Source organism: Myodes glareolus, chromosome 8, assembly GCF_982192425.1.
Source record: "Myodes glareolus chromosome 8, mMyoGla1.1, whole genome shotgun sequence".
In the NCBI taxonomy this organism is placed as follows: domain Eukaryota; kingdom Metazoa; phylum Chordata; class Mammalia; order Rodentia; family Cricetidae; genus Myodes; species Myodes glareolus.
Genome location: NC_142033.1, coordinates 61,712,189 through 61,736,234, shown reverse-complemented (window position 1 = coordinate 61,736,234; position 24,046 = coordinate 61,712,189). Strand labels below are relative to the sequence as shown.

At 40.8% G+C, this 24,046-nt stretch overlaps 1 protein-coding gene across 12 annotated transcripts in view; it reads right to left on the bottom strand.

The window, feature by feature from the left end:
- Ldb2 (LIM domain binding 2) overlaps window positions 1-24,046 on the bottom strand; it is a 345,392-nt gene that overhangs the window by 53,179 nt on the left and 268,167 nt on the right. For all 12 annotated transcript variants that reach the window (XM_048414969.3, XM_087909050.1, XM_087909048.1 and 9 more), the window contains exons 3-5: window positions 16,031-16,203; window positions 8,362-8,484; window positions 5,538-5,621 (exon numbers count right to left, since the gene is read on the bottom strand). In XM_048414969.3, coding sequence (XP_048270926.1) covers window positions 5,538-5,621; window positions 8,362-8,484; window positions 16,031-16,203 — 380 coding nt within the window. The remainder of the gene's footprint in view (window positions 1-5,537; window positions 5,622-8,361; window positions 8,485-16,030; window positions 16,204-24,046) is intronic.

The following is a 24,046-nucleotide window of genomic DNA, read 5'->3' as shown; positions in this document are numbered from 1 at the left end:
CTGCCTACTCCCTCTTGCTGTCACTCGTTTGGAAAGGTAAGCTTAAGCTTATTTAAGAACAACAATAGAATAAAGCCTGTAGAACAGTATTGAAAACCTCTAAAAACAATGATCGTAGGTTTGCAATATTGACTGTGTTCAGAAACTGTGTTGGTTACTTCTCTCGCTGTTTTGTCTAGGGGTTCATCTCGACTTACAGTTCATCACAGAGGAGAAGGCATAGCAGGGGGAGTCATGTTGTATGTGCAGCTAGGAAGCAGGGTGCAGAGAGGAAGTGGGGGGTACTACCAAACCTCACAGCCTTCCTCTGGTGACTGACTTCCTTCCGCAACCCCCACCTCCCCAAGCTTCCCCAAGCAGTGCACCAGCTGGAGACCAAGTTTCAAACACATGAGCCTACAGGGGACATCTCTCATTCAGACCACTGACAGAAGCGGAAACATATATGACACACATCATCTTGGGCTCTCTCCTATATCCCACATCATTCTCCAATCCCTTCTCCCTCTCTCCTTCCTGTTTCTTCTGATTTTCCGTACGGTTTAGGAGCCCCCTAAAAGAAGTCAAAGCCATGACCAATAAAGAAGACAATGGATGCCGCAAAGCACACTTGGTTTCCTGAAGCACTAATCCGGAGTCGGGAAAGGACTCGGCACATGCCCTGTCACTGTTGCCCTGACCCGTGACACAGACGCTGGGGTGCATGATGGACAGAGCCCTTCACACGTGCAGACGGCAGGGCTCTGGGAAGCAAAGGCACTCGATAAATATCACAAAATAATCCATGACAGTAGTGGAAATTGGACTCTGACCTACTGCACACGGGCCTGGTATTTATATAAATATTTATATAAATATAAATATTAACCTCCCCTGTACGTTGGTTTCTTACGAAGTCTTCGTGGCAATCTTGCGAGATATCGCATCCCTCCTTGTCAGAGGAAGAAACTGAGGATCAAGGAACTTAAGCGGCTTGCTCAAGACCATAGCAATGAGAACGGAACCGGTAGTCTAACCCTCTGTCAGGAAATGCAGTGAAGAGGAGCAGGGGTGACGGAGTTCAAGGGAAAGCATTAATGACAGTAGCAACTTGAAGATGGCTTCACCTTTCACATTAAATAATTAATCAAACATTGTCATCATCCATATCTGAGTGTCTGCGGCTATTATAAATGGTTACTATGATGCCTCTGTTCACCAGACAACAATAAGAAACCGTATGTTGGGGTTGGAGAGATGGCTCAGCGCTTAAGAGCATTTGCTACTCCTGCAGACGATTTGATTTCAGTTTTGTCCAGCACCCACAATGACCTGTAACTACAGCTTCAGAGACATTTGACATCTCTGGTCTCTATAGGCACCTACACTCATGTTCACAGAGCCCAGCACAGACATATACATATATAATTAAAAACAAAAACTAAAATATAAATATTTTTTTAAAGGAAGTCACTTGCAACCTAATAGCATGAAAGCAGAAATTGTGCATATGGATCTAGAACCAGAGACTATACAAAAAGAATATCACTTAGTTAAGACTCAGGAGAATAACTGTCTTACCATTCTGTAAAGTATAACCCTTAAAACATAAAATATATATTACAACTGCTAAGAAAACCAGACTAAGGGAAATAGACAAAATAAATTACTTACTTACAAAAATCTGTTCTTCAGAGTGGAAAAAATGCCTTCCCAAAATAATGAAGGGGGGGTGGTATTTAGTGTAAAACTTTCTAATGACAAAAAGCAAATGGAAATGCTAGTGAATAAAAATTTGACACTGGAAAGTTAGAGTCGGGTCTCTAAGTGGGAATTTTGCACATCAGAGAGACCTAGAGGTTCTTTTTAGTTTTCAATATCGTCCAACCCACTTCTCTGCTGCTTTGTTTCCATAGTGAAATTCTAGGAGTGACTTTGAAAATTAATCATACAGGTTTTTTTTTTTTTGCTGTCATTCAAAATCAAATCTATCATTTAACAAACCATCTGCTAACTGTTCACTCAAGCGACATTTCCTTGGTGTTAGTCTTCTGCTGCCATTTTAAGAACCACGCCCACCCCAGCCACTTTTGGACCTCCCCCCTCAGCCATCTTCTCTCTCTCTCTCTGGTGCCTGTGTGTGTGTGTGTGTGTGTGTGTGTGTGTGTGTGTGTGTACATGTGTGTCTTTGTTTTCTCTCTGTTTTCTCTTCTTTAAGCAATAAATGTCTCCCTCTTCTTTAAATAATACTATGTCCTATGAGCCTTTTATCCGCCGTAACTGCCTGCCTGACTCCCCCGGCCGGCCGCATGGCATTGCAGGGACTCACGGCCATCCTTGCCGGACTCCGCGAGCCGCCCGGGACATCCCATCATCCTATTCTTTTTAAAAGAACAAAACTTGGAACTTAGGAGTTTTCACGTTGCTTAGACGATGACACAGGAGCTAAGGGAGTAGAGTGAGGCTCTGTCCACGAGATCTGCAGTAACCCAGCTTTGGTCATGTGCTGAGGACTCCAGGAAGGTCAAGGGAGAGATCCTCGTGAAAAGTGATAGAAGACTACATCCTGACAGATGAGAAAATTTGGCCTGGGATACTTAGATGGGAGAGAAGGGCAGAAACTGCATGACGGACAATGAACCAGATTGTATAGGGGCCTGGAGAGAAGAAAGTATAACCCATTTGCTGAAAATTCTGATGACTTCCATGCTACGGGGGCTGGCTGCATCTCTCTTCCTATCAGGACCAGTGTCCATTCCTACCAGTTGATGGGCAGGCTTGTGCTGTGAAACACACGGTGGCCCAGCAGGCCGCCTCAGTTCATCTTCCTAGTTCTACCATATGGTATGGAAAGCTGGGTGACTTACATCATATATGTATCCTGTTCATAGATCATTTTCTCCTGAAGACGGTGACCATGGACAGAGCTCTTATGAGACTTCTAGACTTCTAGGTCGGGAGGTGTGCGGCATAGAACCTGGCACACAGCCAGCTCCACACTGAAGTGGTACCTTGGGAGAGTCCCCCTACGCCAAGGGGTTCCTGGCTTCATAGTCAGGAGAGAGGGTCAGCCCTTCATCCACATTCACAGCCTTCAGGAGTATGGTGACCTGGAGGGTCCTGACTGCACAGTGAAAGTTAGCCATTTACAGATAACTGGGAGAGGTCAGGGAGGGGAGAGGGGGAAAATCTTGGTCTTTGTCAATCTACATTCGAAGCAGCTAACAGATGTGACCAAGAGTCTGCCCAAGATCTCACCAAAGGATTAGTCACAGAGTCTGGACCAGCTCCAGGGTCCCTGATCCCCATGCAGGCCAGCTGAGGCGAGGGCATGGAAGGCAGTTCTTCTGAGAGGGGACATCTGTAGCTTTCACTTTTTCTGGTCCCTTGTGAGAGAGAGCGCAGTGGAAAAGGGCAGCTATGTGGGGTCTGTGCATAGGGCTGTAACAAATGCGCCACCGCCAAGTACAGCTACCCACCCACAAAGCCCGCCACACCCAAGCAGGCTTGGCTCTGAACGCAGCATTCAGAGGCTTGGGGACAGATGCTTGGCTGGGGGCACACAGGCTTCCCACCTTTCTGGGCAGAAGACACAGTGTTTCAGGACTATTATGACTGTGAGGGTGATAGATGAGTCGGTGGGGAACCCAACTGATTCTCGCTTTTGCCAGGTCTGGTTTTGGTTCCAGATGCTTTAGGCTATGGAGAGGATCTTCTCTGTCAGCCCAGAACCAGGATTCTTCCAGAACTTCCTCATCATGAAAGAGTTTGTCCAGTCTGGCAACTAGGTCAGACAAGACCTACCCTCTCACCCCTCCTGGCTCCTCACTGGGAATGGTGAGTACAAAACCCACTCAATGCTCAGATGGCTTACATATGCCCCATCTTCTAGTGTAAATTTTCTTTTCTATATAATGGAAACATCCTGCCCTTTCCTTTGATTTTCTTGTTTCCAGCTTTCCCCACTCCACACATGAATCACTTTTCACATGAAGCTTTCTCCAGAATGATTTCTCTCCCTGAAGTAATTTTGTTTCTTTCTAGAAACTTCCATTGTGGTACTTACTGCTCTGCACTGTCTTCTTTTTATGAGTCTCATCCCTTAGAGATGAATTTCTTAGTGGCAGAGGATAGCTTTTTTCTTTGTATTTCCCATGTCTAGAAATATGTGAGTGAAACGGAACACGACTTCCACCACATAGAAGAGTGAGCCTGGCCAAGACCAGTTGCATTTCAGCAGGTGCAAGGCTTGTGCACAGAGCATGGAGGGTACAAAACAGAACCCACAGACCCGAAAAAAACTGGCAGAGAGAGAAGCCAAAGCATCAACTCTGTGCTGGGAGGGAGGTTCTGGTGGGTCAAATTTCTGCACAGCGAGGAGATAATATATCAGGGGCAAAGTGGCCACCACTTTCTCAGGATTCTGGAGCACAATGCTTATTTTTGAATGAAAACAGATATGCCATTGGTAACTTGACTGTTGGAATTCTATATTAAACTGGTATGATGGTTTTAACTCTTTTATAAAAAAAATTATGGAGGCGCCTAGTATTGTATAGGTAACACGTATTGTTTAAAACACTTAATATTTAAAAATAAAAACAAATTATATCAAGACAAAATCAAAAGCAACAACAACAACAAAAACCAAACCAATGCCATGTTAAACAGAATTTCTAAGGCCTAGAAATGCCTGTATCCCGGCACTGAGTCAAATTTCTTCAGGAGATTCTATAGCTCTGGTTACTTGCCTCAAGTGACACACTGATTCCCTTAGCAGCAGTTGAGTCCAGAATGAACACAGAGGCAATAAATTCAAACAATACTACATTAGAAAGTGGATACAACTTCAGGCTAAGTACTGCCAAAACATTTACAGAATAAGATATGGCTTGCTTTTGAGTAATGAATTCTAAGAGTTACACAACTGTATAAGCAATGTCAACTCTAAGCGCAGATCTGATGCTTTGTTAATTATTGTTAATTAAACCACAACTTCTACAACTACTATACCCACACACACACACACTCACACACACACGTACATACACACACATGTACACACACACACACACACACACACACACACACACACACACAGAAACCACACCACACCAAACAATGGGGAGCATAGAACATACTTTTCTGCTATGTATACCTGGTTTTACTAATTAATTAAATAATTAACTAAATAATAATTAGCACTTGGAATAGAATCCAGGGCCCCTCTTGTGCTAGGAAAACACTCCACCATTGAGTTATATTATATACACAGATCTCTTACTATGATTTTTATTTTAATTTGAGGTAGGATCTCATTAAGTTCCCAAGGGCAGCCTTGAACTTACTCTATACCCCACAGAACCTTGAACTTACCATCCTCCTACCTCAGCCTCCTAAGTAGCTGGTATTATGATCTGTTTACCCAGCACAGCCTAGCTTATACTTCATTTAACTCTTTGGTTTAGGATACATTAAGCAACAAACAAGCAAACACAAAAAGCTACAGTTCTTTTGTCAAATTCAATAAAGGAATAGAATCACTTATTCAGTCTTACCCTGAGGTAGTTGAGGGTGAAGTTTGTTAGACCCATCCTGGTGATATTTTTGGACAGCTGATCCAGGACCTGAGGATCTTGTGCCTAAACAGGGGAGAGGGAGTAAAAATTACATATTTCACTTCTATGAATGATCTCATGAAAACATGAGACTATGCTGTTGCTGCTGAGACATGCACTCTTGACACAGTTGATCTGTCTTGGGGGTAGAGATTGCTGCAGAAAATTTAATTTACATTTGGAAGTCACTTCCGTCTAGTACCCAAGGACATTTTGAGATCATGTCTGCAAGGCTAGAAAACCAAACTGCCTCAGATGAGCATTTGATCCAAGAGAAAAAGACGTCGCTTTCTCTGTGAGAGACCCTGTCTCTGTGTCTTCAGATGGAAGTCCCTGAGCTCTGCCGGAAGGACTCTAGTCTGAACCACAGAAAGAGATGTCTCTGAACTTGGCAAAGCCATGCTTCTTCCCTGCTGAGACAGGGGTGGTATTTTTATCATCCAGGATGTAGGATGCACTTGAAAATTTGCAGCTATCACAAAAATATATGATGCAATAATATATCATGCCAAAATCTAATATATATGTAAGTAGAGTCTCCACTTTTGTATGTGAAGAACTAGAATTTAAGTTCCCCCCACCTCTCTAAACTGAAGTTAAAAATCATGTTCTCAATGTCTTTCTTCCTATGGGATGAAAAGGATAGGTATCACATTCCTCAAAGTATCATGGGATATGAAGTGCCACAGAACACAGAACCAAATATTATATTTGGACAGACCCCCAACAAAAATTCTTTTTCCATTGCATTTGAAAGTAAGTTGCATGAATGATTTTCTTCATTCTGCTTCTTTCTCATCAAATTGGTGTCATGCATAGAGAGAGTTAAATAAATTTGCTTTTCTTCATGTCTGTGCTCATGAGACCACATCAGGTGTAACTAATAGAACCTTATTCTTGTGTGTGGTTTTTGTTCAGTGATAGTATCATTCTTATTTGGTGTGGGAGAATTGTCTATATTCTGTCAAACATGTTTTAAATAAACGCTGATTGGCCAGGCAGGAGGTGTAGGTGGGAAAACTAGACAGGAAGTGGAAATGATGCAAGGAGAGCAGGAGAATTCTGGGGAGGAGGAAGTTGATTCCTCCCACTCCTGCCCAGGCCACCAAAGCAGCAGGATGTGATCTGCCAGCTGAAAAAGGTACTGAGCCACATGGCTAAAATAGATAAGAATAATGGGTTAAGATAAGTCATAAGAACTAATAAGTAGCCTGACCTAATGGGCCAATCAACATTATAACTTAGAGAGATCTGTGTGTGATTTTCTCTGGGACTAAACAGCTGTGGGAACTGGGCAGGACAAAAACCCCAACAAGCAGACCCCCTCATGTTACACTTATTTGTAATCAAAGATAAAATATAGATAAAAATGACTATGGAGTATCAGTTTTCAGTCAATTTTGGAATAGAGTCTTATGGACATTGACCCTCTATGGGAAGATCCGGACCTATGTAGACACATTAAGTTGTGCCATAGCTAACAACAAGCAGCTTGCACTGTAATTGGACAGCAACCAATGATGGAAGGATGTTTTTCCAATGTTTCTGCTGCTGCTGGGAAGAGATCAACAACAGCTACTGACGTCCTAATATGACGCAAGCATCATTCTGAATGTTCTGCGGTCGTTAACTCTTGCGTCTCAAGCCAGTTCTCCAAGGCACTCTCAGAACCACACCACTGTATAGATGGAGGACTACAAGTCCAGGGACATCATATCAGTTATACAAAGGCACTCATGAACAGCAATATAGCACCATAAGCTCTCCATGTACAGCCTCAGCTCTCATCCACACTCTTCTGATGCTTTTTGGTGTATTTTGAGAAGAAAAGTAATGGATAGACCAGACTTCTTCCGGAAGAGTGGAAGGTGTCACACTTGCTTTGAAAGTGCTCATGGAGTTGAAGCATGGTGAATCTGAAGGAGTGGAAATATGTGTGGTACAGTAGAAGGCCTAAGGCCATCAGAAAGGCAGAGATAGGGTTAATAGGTAGGGAGGACCAGGGTGAGATGAGAGGTCTAGGGAGAAAGCATGAAATCTAAGGTTGGGGACAGAGTTTTGAATGCAGAACTAAGTGGGTCACAATCTTGGTTTTGCAATATTCAGATCGAAAGACATTGGACTGTCTCCTTCCTTAATTTCGAAATAATAATAATAATAATCATCAACCCCTGAGTGATAGTTGCATATTAAATTTTCAGCAAAATTCCTGGTTTAATAAGTTCTGTAAATGGAACCTGCAGTTATTTTGTTCTCTTTTGATTTCTCAGGGCCATGAATGCTTTAGGCTCCTGAAGTCTGATTCTGCTGCATGCCCCCGTCCCCATTCCAGCCAAGTGTCATAGCCTCACAGTTAGGAAGAACCAATAGATCCAGAGAATAGGAGTCTCACTTCTGATCAGGTGGTTTGATCAGAACTGGAAGCTGCTTCCACTTCCTGTTTTAGTTCACATTCTCATTACAGGTAAGAGATTCATACATCCAAATAGAAAAGTATCTGCTACAGGGTTACTGCAGCTGAAGAAAATAGAAAGCATTCATCAAGGGAAACTCCCTAACATGTGAAAAACCTCTCACATGCTTGAAAACAAAAAAAAAAAAAAAGCAAAAAAGAACTTATGCATTCAAATGATTGAGGGGAAGACTGAATACTTAGAACTCCTTGTCTAAGGTGTGGTGATAGTGGGACTTTATTCAGACAGGACTGTGTTTCCTTGTTGAATAAGAAGCAGAGGGAATAAGAAGAAAAGAGATCATTACTTACGTGCATGGCTAGTATGCTTCTGGGGACCAACTCCCTGTACTGTCTAATGGTAAAGTGCCACGTTTTTATTCTCATGAGGTCATCAAACGTGAACTCCAAGATCAGCCTGCCTTCTGTGCATACCTGGGAGTGAAAAACAGCACACTCATTTGCTGTGCAGTTCATACAAGCAATAGTTTGTAACTCATATCAATTATCCAATATAGTGTCTGTTGAGGTCCTCAGGCAGTGTACCCATCATACACAGGGACAAGTAGCAGCTCTATCATCAACAGGTTCAGAAGGTTGCTCAGTTGTTTACTAGCCACAAGTACCAGTCACTCTACCAATGAAACATTACAGGATTCTGAATTTTCATCTTAGAAACATCCATCTTCTAGCAGCATTAGTTCAAAGCCAGCTAGTACATAGTTTGGTTCTCTGACCACCTTCATTTTCAGGATCATCCTCCCATGGGTGCCTCAGCCATAGTATTTATTTATCTATTTGTTTGCTTGTTTGTTTTACATCCCGACCACAATTTCTCTTCCCTCCTTTCCTAGCATTGCCTTCCCTCTTCCCCTCTGTATTCCCCCAATTGACTCCTCCTCTCTTTCTGTTCAACAAGGGGCAAGCATCTCATGGGTATCACAGAGCATGGCATATTAAGTTACAGTAAGACTAAGTACCTTCCCTTGTATTAAGGCTGGGCAAGGCAACCCAGTGTGAGCAATAGGTTTGGAAGAACCAGCCAAAGCATTGAGGCCAGGCCTTGTTCCCACTGCTAGGAGTTCCACAAGTAGACCAAGTTACACAGCTGTCACATATATGTAGAGGGCCTCGGATGACCCCGTGCAGGATCACTCGTTGTTGGTTCAGACTCTATGAGTTCCGATGAGCCAGATTAGCTGTTTCTGTGGGTTTCCTTTATAATGGCCTTGACCCCTCTGGCCCCTACAATCCTTCCTCCATCTCCTCAGTAGGATTCTCCAAGCTTAGCCAAACATTTGGCTTTGGGTCTCTGGATCTGTTTCCATCAGTTACTGGATGAAATCTTTCTGATGACAACTGAGACAGTCACCAATCTGATTATAGGAGATGACCAGTTCAGACTAGGTATCCACGATTACTAGGAGTCTTAGCAGGGGTCATACTTGTGGATTCACAGGAGTTTCCCTTACATAAGGTTTCGATTTGACTTTGAAATGCTCCCCAAATCTTTGGTTGCCCTAATTTGGGAGAACGTTTCCCAGAAGACAATAGGACAGTAATTCACACTCAGGTGTGAATTACTACAACATTACCCATCAAGGGTGGGTCTTCATTTCCAAAGGGGAATTCCAAAGTGTAATACTCAATCCAATGCAGTGATACCAGTCATTGATACATGGAAAATAGAGGGTTGTTTAGAAAATACACTGATCACATCAACAGTGGCAAGTCCTGTTTATATTACATAAAGGGATGGCTAGTCTCTCACCTTCCTAAGAACATATGTCATTAATAAAGCAACAGAAGGCCAGAGTCTCTCTTTCCTTATAATCGTTGACAAAGGCATTTTTAACTTTTCATATTCATATTATTCTTAACAAAATGACTTTGAAAGGGAAGAAAATAATGCAAGGCAGCACACACTATTTTCTTGTTTCAACTATGAGCCAGTAAGTAAAGGAGAAGATACATCGTTCCAACTAGTTAGTAAACCCTTATTAGCTCTGGGGAAGGAGTGTCATAGTGCATGGAGGCTTTGAAAACAAACGTTAATAGATTGGAATTCTGACTCTACTTTTCTCATGCCATAGCTCAGGGGAAACAGAATATGCCCCCCACACTACCCGTTTTCCTTATCAACAGAATCAAGACAATAACATCACTAGAATTATTGAGGAGACGCATTCCAGGAAATTCTATATGTAGAATGCTGGGTACTGTGCCTGGCACAAATAGTAAGATTGCAAGATGTAACTGAGCAGATAAACAGAACCAAGGAGAAGAGAGAATTCAGTCATGGTCACCATGGTGCACATGCTGAGTTGTAGATCACAAGAAGTATCTCTGGGGATTTGCTCTGAATTAGGAGGGAATGAGCTTCTAGACTCCATTCATTCTCTCCTCTTTAATATGCCGAGTCTCTACTCAGACATTCTGGGAAAAAGATTTCCTAGTTAGCACAAATATGCAAATGTCTGAAGCAATGTGCAAAATTAATCCACAAAGCTATAGTCCAGGAAGACGGTGGTTCACAGTTTATATCAAGCTTTCATGTGCTATCGATAATCTTTCTCCTCTTGAAATAATACAATTTAGGAAGTTCTGACAGTCACAGGCAGTGATGCGGGGCTTTCCAAGGACTCTGATGGGAGTAGATGGCTTCTTTACACGATCTAAACCTTGTCTGTGAGAATTACCATGGAGAGTTTAAAAGGGCTTTGCTCAAAAAAGATGGATTCGCCATCTTCATTTTTATCAAAGATCTCTGGGACACAGTGAGATAATTATTGCTAATCTAGGTGAAGACTTCTACCTCGGATCCAATTAGCAGAACTTGTGAGTAATTTCAGACATGTGGGCACCCTGCCCTAAAACTCTAGAGAGGTTGTGTGCTGAGCCCAGTGTCTGGTATCATAGCCATGAGTGTTATGGGAGCAGAAATGGAGATGTCATCAGTGTCCCCAAACTATTCTTCCACACACGTCTTGAGCAGTGGAATTAATGTATCAAGGGTTTCAACCAAGTACCATGAAGACTAAACCAATGAATCTCTTACCCGCACCATCAGGGTATTAATGTTATAGAAATCACCTTCAGTGGCAACTTTCACAGAAGAGAGGGTTGTGATAGTCAACTACTATCACATTTGCAAGGCTCTTAGAAGTGGTATTATTGGATGATCAAACAAATATTAACCTGGTTAAATTTCAGGGTTATTATTACTGCTGTTATTATTGTTAATGTCATATAATCGATTTGTTTTCTTTCTGTCAACCACAGGGTCAGGGCAGATAAAGGCTCTGGTTTGCTTTCACTAGAACCACGCTTCATGATGAGAAGATCAGCCGACAGTCCGGATGTACTGCTCAACTGGGGCACCTGCAAAGCCAAGGTCAGGGGTGTCTTTTGTTTACTCTGACATAGCAAACTAGTAGGACCTCATTTTGCAGACAAACTGTCTCGGGCCTACAAAATGGAAAATTACCACAAGTCTTGGGCTCCCTTCATAGTCAAATGGGTCCACTTTATCCAGGGCCCACTAAGGTAAAGTGGGGATCCTGAAAACTGTCCCGGTTCACAACAGCAGATTTATTTTTAGAGGACATTAAATGACTTCCAAAAATGAAAGACAGAGGAAAATTTTGGTCATTGCTCTTTTTTTCGAAGTGATTATACATACAGAACCATCCGAAGACTTGGGGAGACCTCCCCCATTCTGTAATGGAAGCTAAGTGAAACCAAAGGCTTTGTGGTTTGTTTTCTATGCAACCATCAGGAACCATAACAGAGGTACATATGAAGGAATGCATGACTCCATTGTTAGAAAATATTTTAAAAAATGAGCATAGCTAATAAAATAGAAGTAATGTTTTTCTCATTTCAAAAAAAAATCTGTATTCGCTTATTAACGAATACAGTTAATGCAGCTTTTATCTAATGCTGGCCTTTAAAAAAATAATCCTGCCTTTCTGCTGGAATCCAAAAATCAAAAGGGTCCCCAATTAAGAAAACATTTTCTGTTGTGCTGAATTCATGTTACCGTACTGTGAGCTCTGACATTTTGTTTCTGTGGTAACCAAAATCAGCTGATTAGTTGGCATGGCAACAGAAAAGATGTAATCCCAGCAGACACACTCTAATCAATGCCCCCAGCACAGATGGTCTCCGGAGGATCAACAAGAAAGAGGCTGGCAGGCATTCGGTCGATCACGTGCTAGCTTGAGACTAGGCCAGGAACAAGAAAAGTGAAAAAGAACATTTCTCAAACTACCCAGTAGCTTTTTAACCCCTTCCTGTCTCTCGTTAATGAAGCAATATTGACCACACTGTTGTATAATTCAACGGTTCCCATGCAGCTTCTATGAGACAACCCGTGCATTTTTTAAAGGTGGTGATGCTTAGTTTTCTATCTTTATATGGGAACAGCACGAGCAGAATAGAGAATGCTATTTAAATACTATTTAAAAAGGGATCTCTGAATTTTACCTAGTGATACCACATATATAAACGTGTATTAAGGAGATGTGGCCCTTAACACGGAGAGGAGAAATTATATTCTATAATGTGATATGCAGGGTAAGGTAAGCATGGGGAAGCAATTGTCAAAAAATCCACTTGATTAGCGTTTTCTTAGAGGAAACGTATTTAATGAGCTTCCAAGTTATATCTAGTAGTAAATAATTTCATCATAAATAATTGAGACGAGAAAACCTTTGTAAACCCATGGTGGCAGGAGTGATGAAGGTATTCATCCAGTAGAGTCTGTGTCTACTGTTTTAGTTCGCAAAACCCGAGAATGTGGGATTTACAGTGCCTCTCTCCGTATCCTCTTCACATTCTTGAATATAACTCAAGAGTCTTTGACTCTGAAAGGCTCCCGGCATGCTTTTCTGATTATTAAGCCTTGTTTTCTATTTGATTTGAAATTGAAAACATAAAAGAAAGGCTTTATTGTGTGCATTTAAAAATTCCAATTACATATTTATCCTTAATCTATAATGTTCCTGGTATCAGGAAATTACAAAATGCTCAGTATACCCCTGAGGATTATTTAATATCTCTGTTGATTAGGACTGTAACTGATTTCTGATTCACTAGTTGACCAAATTTTCATAAAAACAACTCAGCGTCATTGGGTCAAGCGCTATTTGGGGAGAAAACAGTTTAGTGATCTCCTAAATTAGAACAATGTGAGCTGCCGACACATAATGACCTAAATAACGCGAGGACTAGGACCAAAATGTCAGCAGTTGTTTTAGAATTCCCTTTCTTCATGGTACCAAAAAGCCATTGGCTCATTGTTGTTTAAAATAGCCATAGTGCTTTATTACCCGAAACAGAATTATTTTTAATTAACATAAAAACACAAGGAATATTAGGAAGATTCTTAGAATAGTATAGCAAGCATCAAGGGGTGAAGGGAGCGGGTGGGAACAAAGGAAGGAAGGGATGGATGCAGGGAGAGAGGGAGAAGAAAAATGAATCCTTTGAATCATATCAAATTTCCTAAAAAATAAATGTGCATAATTAGCATCTGGATTAAGTCCCTATAATGAAACTACATGTCCTAGAAAGAGATATATTTCATCAGAGTATTGAAATATTCATTACAGGAATAGATAAATAATACCGCCTGCCTTAGAGTAGAATGACATGGGTGGTCCGAATAATTGATGCTCTCAGAGCCAAGGGAGCCGTGTTCAGGTCTTTCTAGTGACTGCCTTGTTTCCTTCGGAAAAAAAAAAACCCACTGGACTCCTGGGGAATAGAAGGGGACATTCCAGAAAAAGAATGCAGCCAAGAGGAAAACCTCAGTGTCTTAACTAGAATGAAAATACCCTTCATGGTTCTTCATGGATTCCTCAGGAGAGAGAGAGATCAGCCTAACACAAGTCTGAAACATTCCATACTACAGCATCAGGGCAACTCTACGTGCTCATTTGTGAATTAGGACCTGACCTGAGAAAGAATGAAATTGACTAAATATTAACAAAAAAAGGCTGTCACAAAACAGTTTTTAAAGTTTTCAGTGGCTGCAGACATTAAGCACAGTTTCTGAATGATGGGAAAGTTTTATTTAATTATCATGTTTGTTTCTCTCAGAGCATAAGGAGATAGTGTTTTTTATTTGAAAAAGCCTAAAGTGTTAACATTTAGGGGGCTTTCCCTGCACTGCTCAGACCTGGTAACCACAATAAGGATTGAGGTGTGTGTGCATCTTATCTATATGGTTATGAAAATATCCTTTATCTTCAGAATGAAGTAAGTCATGGGCAAATTAAACCTTAATTCCAATGGCTATTTCCTCCCATAAGCAAAACTCTCTTCCCAGCACAGACTTCAGTATTCTTATGAGGCAGTTCTCTGAAGAATTCCTTTCCACCCTACTAAAGTATTAGGCAGAGTAAACCCCCGCCCTTACCATATTAAAAAATTTCTATTGTCAAAACCAAGATGCCACGGGGGCAGTGATCGCTGATGGCTTGCCTTCGGATTGCGTCACCATGTTTCTTCAGTGTCAGACACGATCACGGGCACTGAGAAAGACTCACGCACCCCAGTGTGGCAGGAGGTACTGATACTAAACACTGAATTATTATTCTTCAAGCAAATTGCACCAGCGGCACCTCTCCAGTTTTGCAGTTTGATTTTTGGTAATTAACCCTGATAATCCAACACCTTGTAGGCAGAGAGGGCTGTCATCTGTGTTTTGTTCTAAAAGAGATAGCTTCTATCTATTAATGAAATAAATTCATGCAGCATTTTAGTGTATATTAAATGAGCAAGTATTCATTACAGCAAGTATCTGAGGGGCTGACAGACAGCTCATGGGCAGAGCTTGAGTTTAGCATATGCAAGGCCTTGAGTTCAATCCTTAGCACGTCAAAAATAAATAATCAATTAACTTCTGTTTACTAGATTCTGTGACTCACTGGCCACTACTGTTTCTCCCACTTGGAAGGGGTCATACACGGATCATGTGTTAATACTGCCGAGTGGTCCTCAATGACGGGGATAGTCCACATGCTAGTATTCAAGCCGTGGCAGAGAATACAGGCGGAAAATATATAGAAGATGATGCTGAGTCCCTGCCTCTCCTATTTTACATTTCATATCCTTCATACACTGTGAACTTGGCCCCAAATCCTGTGTTGTCTGCCTGCCCTCCCAACCCTGCTTCTTTCCCTTTTAGTTTTATTTTTTTTGTTTTTTATTTATAAAAGTTTATTAATTTATAAAAGTTTCCATTTCCACCACTCCTCCCAACACCCTCCCACTCCCCCTACTCCCTCTCCTCCTCCCTCTCCATCCCCCAGAGCAGTCAGGGTTTCCTGCCCCATGGGAAGTTCAAGTTCCTCCCCCCTCCCTCCAGGTCCAGGAAGGTGAGCATCCAAACAGACTGGATCCCAAAAATCCAGTATATGCAGAGGAAACAAGTCCCAGTGTCATTGTCAATGGCTTCTCAGAAAGACTCTGGGCCAGCCACATTCAGAGAATCCGGCCACATTCAGAAAATCTGGTTGGATCACGTCCTCGTTCAGTCCCAATCCAACTGGCCTTGGTGAACGCTCATTAGATCAGTGTGGAACATATATACATTAGAGTTTTACTCAGCCTTCTTAGTTTTATAACCAGTTTCTATCTCTGCTGTGCCCACAGCTGAGTTGCTTGAATGGCACACTTTGCAATCCTAGGATCTCTGAAACCCCGAGGAAGCATCCTGGCCCTGTTTGCCCCTTTGGTTTGCAGATGACTGCCAGATAATGGTTCAGGTGTAGCTAGTGAAATGTCCCCTTTGTTTGTTCACGTTTAAAATTTTTTAACATTTTCAAAATAAGCAAGCGCAAATACTGCATGAATTCTTTCAGCTATCAAAGGTTTATTTGCATAGAAAAGAAAGCCTCTGTCAGCTGCTAAATTGAAGGAGCAGCAGAACTCCTTTCCTCTTAGGTATGTTTGTACCCGAGCCTGGCCGTACCTTGGTGAACATGGGCTTCCCGTGCTGTGTGACCATGGCACACTGGTCGCAGTCTACCGTGATGGATGAGTTGTGGTAAGACTCCTTTGAGTGTTTGAGGATGTAATACAGGTCGGTCACCCCTCCTTCGAACACGGTGCTAAAATAACGGGGGATGAGTGTCCTGCCGATAGCTGCAAGAGAAACAGAGAGGAGCAAGTCATGAACATGCAGAGCCAACCAATGCTGTGAACCCACAGCCACTCAATGGCCGGCTGGAGCCAGGCATCTTCAGAAACTGTGCCAGGAGCCATTTCTCTTTCTAAACAGCCATGGCCCATCTGGGTTGTAAAGAATAAACTATAATCCCTAACTATTTGGGAAAAATGGGACCACCATCTCGCTGAGGCTTATGTCTACTGAAAAAAAAATAAGAGTTAATAGTTGGAAAATAATGGGAACAGTGCACTTATACTTGGGGCCTCATGGACGCTTTTGAGTGAATATATTTTTATCAAAAACAAATGCCAGACAACCTGCTTGGCTTGTCCAATGTGCTGTTTACAACTTAATTACCTAACTATGTATTTTGTTTTTATAAGTAGCAGGAGTATACATTTTAAGACCACGTTGCTTTTTAGTTTGGGAAATATACTGGTATTCTCGTTTCAGGTTTTCAAGAAACAAAACAAAGCTGGAAATAACTAATTAATACCCCAAAAGGTGACATGAAAAACACTGGTATGAAGTCACAGGATTTGTACGTAGCCTTGAACCCCACACATGCAAACATCAGTAAAGCCGCCTTTCCCAGTGGTGTGTGTCAAGCTGCTCTGAAAATGAGGATCTCTGACAAGAAATCTCATTCCATTCAGGCATCACAATCATGTGGATTCTGATTTTTCTATTCGCTTTTGTGCTAGATAAAATTATCACTGCACTAAAGGGTCCAGTACAGAGAACCTGGTACCTCTGCTTGCTCTAAATTGGCCTCCTCTATTCCATTGAGTTTGAACATTTCGAGTAGCTGGGTTTTTCTGATCTGTGAGGCTTCCCAGCACAGGACTAGCCATCACTTCAGTAGTAATTCGAAATCCTCTTACAGTGGAAATCCCAACTCATAATATCAGGAATTTTGCTTAGGTGCAGATTTTAAAGGCAAAGTCCTAAAAATCACTCCCAAGTAATCCAAAGTTTGTTTTTTGTTTAAATAAATCTCTCATATTCACTATATAATACCTCCCAAAGACAAAAATAATATTCTGGATAAACAATCAATGAAAGCTTTAGCTAAGAAAGATCACACATCATTTTCTGAAATTTAGAATATTTAATTTCATTTTAAAAGCCTCACTGTTAATCCACTCCATGTGGATCTATAGCTCTTCTGTACACGGACTTGGGGAAAATAAGTTTAAAGAAAATCTTTTGCCCAACTGTTCTGTTACATGATCCTTAAAGAAGCCACATTCAGATGACAAACCTTTGAATAATTTATGCCATTGTTATTGCTTCCTATTTGCGGTAGGTAAGATCAATCAACAAGTGTGCGATAAGCGAGCGGTCCTGGATCTCGGCGATACTATCCCAAATAATCCTTAGACATACATTTCCTAAATACTCACTAATCCCAAATATTGCAATTTCCTTCCGTGAATATCAAATTCAAATGAGAGTAATATGAACCCAGCACATCTCCCAGCAAATGCATAGCTAATATTACAAAGAAAACTTTCCAGAGCCGAGGACCATATTGTACTTCACCAGACAGATAAAATTAATTGAATGCACTTCAAATGTTCTAACTTAAAGCTAATTACCATAAATCAGCTCGAGTATTTTGACAATTTGGGATCTGAACTATTAAGAATAAATACACACCATAAAAGTGAAGTTGAAGGGTGAAATATTTCACTATAACATCCAAGGAATTGTCACATTAAAAAAGGTTATGGCAAATAATTGCTACTGGATTCATCACATTGTAGTTTATTCTCTATAAATCATATAGAGTTTAATTGCTCGATCGCAAACTTCGCTATATATTAACATAGCCTTATTCCCAGTCTAAGAAAAAAATGAATGGAAAAGAAGCTTACATTTTCTTAATTTTAACCTTAAATTTGTAATGACTTTCTCAATCCGAAACAATGCCCAAGCCATATAGGGAACATATTTAGAATAAAACATGACTCTGTTCATTGAACAGTTTCTAATGTCTTAGGACAAACCTGGAGACTGGCATCTGATATCAGGCCCACTTTCTTTGTGAGACTGCCCTATTATGTTTCCCAGGTGTGATTAGGAACTATTCCCCGAATCCCTTTATCCACTGTGGGTGCTGCCCCTCAGGTGGCCCTGCTGAGCTATGGCAATGTTCCCTATGCCTGTTATACGTTGTCTTCCCTCATTTGGTGACTCTGGTCCTGTGATCTGCTTCAGTTAATAGAATGTGGCACAGTTACCAAGTGTCAGTTTAGGTAACACCTTAGGAAGAACTAGAAAGTTCGACCGTATTGCTTGTGGACTATGCCCAGGTATTCTAATACTCTATCATGAGAAGCACAGCCGGCAAGTATGGAAAGATCACCCGAAGAAGAGAGTCCTCTATCTGCCACCCAGCATTAGTTTTCAGGAGGGAGACCGTCTCAGAACTACTTCAAGATGATGTCATAGAGAGGAGAAACGAAATGCTCCCAACAAGCTATTTCTTTGCAGGAAGATGAATGAAAAGAAATAATTGTGTTCCAGAAACATTTCGTGAAATAAACAGACAGTGTTCCCACTAAAAATGTGTAAATCCTGGGCATATAGAAGCCTGCACACCAAGGGAAAGCAAGGCAGCATATTGTCGGTGGACTGATTTGAGCCCTCATCTAGGCTGGAAGTCAATTTATGGACTGTGTGCCCTCCTGTTCCTTTCCCCTCTCTTCGTTTTATGTTCTTCTTCCTTCTCCCTTATTTTTCCTTTCTCCCTTTTGATCTCAAGGTAGTTATGTTGAGCTTCAATCATTTGTAAACTGAGAAAGCTTGGTCAATGCATTCTGTTCCAACATGGAAACGGTAGCAAACACGGATGAAGGGAAGGGACAGAGAGGACCAATGACAAGAGCTAACAGAGTATCTGCACACACGCTGTGCAAAGCTGCAGGGGATTAAGAGGGATGTCAGTGACTGTATTAGTTTCCCACTGCTGCTGTAACAAATCACTGCAAACACAGTGGCTTAAAACCTCACCAACATATTATCCTCTTACAGGCAAACGGGCAAACACAGGTCTCACTCAACTAATGAGACAGCATCAGCAGCTGTGGCTTCCCTTCAGGAGGCTCTGGGGAAGTTGTTTTCTTGTTTTGTTCTTTTCAGCATTTACAGGCTGCCTACGTTCTTTGTTTATAATTCTTTTCTCATCTGTAAAACCAGCAGCAGCAGGCAGGATCCTTATAGGGCTTCTTTTTCTTTCTGTTTTCCTGGCTTCCATGTTTGGTCCCTATCCATTACACTGGACCCACGTAAACAATCCGTAATAGTCTCCACATCTCAAAGTCAATACTAATAAGACCAGGAAGGATGCTTTGGCCATGTGAAGGAACTTTCATTGGTACAATAAATTAGCATATAGGTATCTTTGGAGGGGCATTATTCTGTTTACCATAAAGAGGACGCTTGATGAGAATATATATTCTATAAAGGAGCCAGTGACAGGAACACACACACACACACACACACACACACACACACACACACATGAGAGCATGCACACAAAATGCAGTATATAAATTCTGTGTAGAATTATGTGTGGGGGTTAACGTTTATAATCCCAGCAATTCGGAAAAGTGAGGAAGGAGATGTGTCATAGTTTGGGGCCAGGCGGGGCTACAGAGTGATGGTCTTTCTTCAATAAATGAATAAATAAATTGATAAAGCATGCAATGAAGGGGGCAGTGCACCAGAGCAAATCCACATGTTCACCATCAACTCACTGTACAGTCATACATTTGCTTTGTGAAATTTCTCTGAGCTTAGAACAGGTGTAGAGCTCCGTGGTGGTGCCGGAAGCATGACTACAGACCTTCATTCTATCTCTCAGATTCATTTCTATCAGGAGAATTAACAATTATCTAAGTGTGCAGTGTGATAATTCATAATGAATAAACTTGAATTTGTGATTTTGAACTGTTCACCAATGTCTTCTGAATCCCGACTCCAGTACATAATTTTATACCATGGAAGCACTGAGGCTAGCACATTCTATTGACGTATAAAAACCACGCAAGCATTCAGAACAATGTTCCCAACTACTTTGAAGATCTGGGGATATTTCAGAGTTTCAGAAATCTGCTAACCCTTCAGTCACACCAGTTCTGACATAGGCTCACATGCAGATACTGAACTTACCCTTTCCACCTGTGTCTTAATTTCGGGAGTTAAAATCATTTAAATATTGGTAGGCATAAATCTACATAGTATCCCTATGGGAAGGCCTGAAGTATTGTTTGAGTGAGATTAAGATTATAGCAGATAATAAAAAGGATTCTGTTTTCCTAACACAGTTTGATCAAAGTCCCTCAAGTTAGGGAGCACCAGTGGGTTGAGAGTCAGGAACACAGGAAGATTTTCTGTTATGCTCGGTAATTGAAAAATACTCTATATTATTTATGAAATAAAATATGAAAGAGAAAGGGAAATCACATATTAAATTATTAATGGATTAGAATGTTTGCAAAGAAAGTTCAAATCCTCAACTTTGTAGGTAAATATATTTAGTCTGGGAATAGCTAAGATTTATTCAGAGCTGTTTTAGATGTGAAGACCTGGGCTCAGGTGCCGTGTACATTTTCTACTGGGTTTCCCTCTTTACCACTTAAACTCAACCACCAGAAGTCTTCCACAAGGAAGGTGCTAGATGTGTGGAAGCCGACATAATTTCTAGTCTGTCAGTGTTACTTGGACACATCAGCAGACACATTTAGATTCAAATGGTGTGGGCTGGGGAAATAATCCAATTAGTAAAATCCAAGCATTGAGGATCTGAATATTATCCACAGAGCCCACGTTAAAAGCCCTGGGGTGCATTGGGAGGCAGAGACAGGAGGCTTCCTGGGGGGCTGGCTGGGCAGCCATCCTGCATCCCCAGAGCCACTCTCAGAACACAAGGTAAATTGTAGTCCTGAGGAATATCACCCAAGGTTGCCCTCTGGCCTTCCCGAGCCCACAGAGGCACATGCACTCCCCAAACAATAGTACTAGTGGAGAACTCAGTGAGAAAATAAAACCTGTTAAGGTATTCTTTCCAAAGCAGAAACCTCACCCTGTAGAGCATTCTATCTCTGCTATTGATTATGAAAAACTTTTCTCAACTTTCAATGATGTTAATAAGTAATTCACATGAGAAAAATCACACATAGAAATAAGTATATGGGAAAATATTCAAACTGGTCATCAAAGTAAAATATTAAAATATTTTTAAAATCCTTGTAAGGTTGTAATAAAATAGAATGTGAAAATACTTTTAGAAAAGTGAATGTTGAGAATATTCTTTATCTTGAATTCCTCATCTCATTTAAGTCTGCTAGGTGTAACTCAGTTTTGCTAGGTTCCTCCTTCAAACTACATTTCTAAATCCATGTTTCTTGTTCTGGAATTCCTTGAGTCCACTGAGAAACTATGTAAGATCTCTTGATTTGGGGGTCCATTATTTACTAATTTGGATGCTGTCAATTTCTGTGTTTCAAAGCAATTCAATTCCGAGTCCTGAAAGAGATTGAAATCTGATGAAAATGGGGAATGAGAGGAAGATTTGGAGCTAACAGTGTACCAGGGTGACTTAACACTTTGAGGTTAGTTAGCCAATGATTTCCCAACATTAAGAGACAGTTGTACAGCTACATATTAGTGTTTCCTGACAGGCAACATTAATTATATTAAAGTTATTGATTATCTCATGCTATTTACAATTTTTCTAAACCTGTTAATGAGTGAATTGGGTATCTGAGCCCTGGCCATTTGGACTGCTCAGCTACAGCAGTATTTCATAAATTCACTTGGAAATTCTCCTGCAGTACAGTGGTAACGCTAGGTAATAAGTGTAGATTCATTAAATTTCAGACTCATTTGTATTCATAAATCCAGGAATGTATTATGCTAATGTGTAAATGAAAGTGCTTCTAGGAGTGATAAAAACAAAACTGATGACTTCACATGGAGAAAATAACCATTAGAAATAGTCAAAACAATGGAAATAAAATACAAGACTTTGACTGAAATGGTGTGGTTCTGGCCAGATTCTCTCGTTCCTGAGAGAGGGGGAAGCAAGTCAAGCTAACCCTGCTGTGTGGCTGCAGGCTGCCATAGTTCTAAGATGGTTTGATTTATTTTCTCTACCAAAGCAATTTGATTTAAATATCTTCTCTCTAATGATGTCTCTTGCTTTTTCAAAGATTCATTCATTTCATCTATGCTTATTAAATACCTGCTATGGGTAATACATTGTTCTACAAGTACTTGGGCAGAGGGTTTAGGGCGGTAGCAAGTAGTGTAGACCTGGGGGCCTGCAGCTTGTGTGTGAACAAGTAGAGCTGAGCTTTGATTGAGAAAGGTCACATGAAGATCTGTGATCTGAGAAGGCAAGGGCTAGGGCTCAGCACTAACTTGAGACCTCTGACAGGCAGGAATGTGGATCAAAGGTGCTTGATGGATTATGATGTCACCAAAAAAGGCAGCGTAGCAGGTGCACTATCCAAGAAACCAAGCTGATAGGTGAAGTCAGGGACAGAGTCAGGGAAGGGCTAAAACCTTTCGCTCTACAACATGTCTCTAGAGGGTTGTGGCCAATGGCAACGTATGACAAACTGACCTGATTCTTCCTGCATATAATATCGACTGGCCAACATGGTCACCAAATTCCATAGACATTTTTTTTAATCTGCTAAGAAAAATGATTAGGTATTTTTTTTCTGCCACTGTATCCATTAATTAAAGACAAGAAGACGAATGTCCTGGCTTCATATGGTATGAGTTCCTCTGCTGTGCAAAGCTGGCTCCTCCTGATCACAGTGCTGACTCATAGGTATTGAAACTTTATGTCACAGTCTTTATAACTGCACATTTAAAAAATGAACCTTAGGTTCTTTTCTTAAATTAAAAGAAATAAGAGGGACATTGGTTTAATTAAATTTAGAAAGAAACCATTGGCATTTTGTAAATCTTCCCACATAGGATTATGAAATGTATGTTCCTTAATTTAACTATTTTTGTATTAAAAGATTTCTATAGATCTCTGCAGAGTATTATATGTAGGAAAATCTTTGTTTCTTAGATACTTTTAGATATTTTACATATGTTGACTGGTTGTGTGTATTTTTAACAACATTTCTAATCAAATCATATATTTGAATTCTTCAATTAATATAGTTTTCTACTGTTTTGAATTTTCTAGCCCAAAACTCTATTAATATTCATTTAAAAATGTTTTGATTAGAAATATGGTTAAAAAAAACCACAATGCCATTTAACAAATGTAAATCCTCTTGTACATTGTAAAGATTTGTCACTCATATTGGTTTAATAAAAGGCTGATTGGCAAGTAGCCAGGCAGGAAGTATAGGTGGCATAACCAGAGAGAATCCTAGGAAGAGGAAAGAGAGAGACACAGTTGCAAATCAGATGCAGAGGAAGCAGGATGAGAATGCCTTACTGAGAAAAGGTACCAAGTCACGTGGCTAAACATAGACAAGAATTATGGGTTAATTTAAGTTGTAAGAGGTAGTTAGTAATAAGCCTGAACAATAGACCAAAGAGTTTATAATTAATATAAGTCTCTGTGTGTTTATTTGGGACTGAATAGCAGTGGGACAAAACAAAACAGAAACTTCAGTCTACAATTTCTCCTCTCCAATTGGTTGACGTCTTCCATGTCTTACTGCAGCAATTCTCGGAGAAGCTTCATGAAGAAGCTGAATGTTGATGGAGTGGGCATTCTCCTGGCCACTTACTATATTTACTGATTGACTCTAAGATTAGAGTTCTACGTGCTGT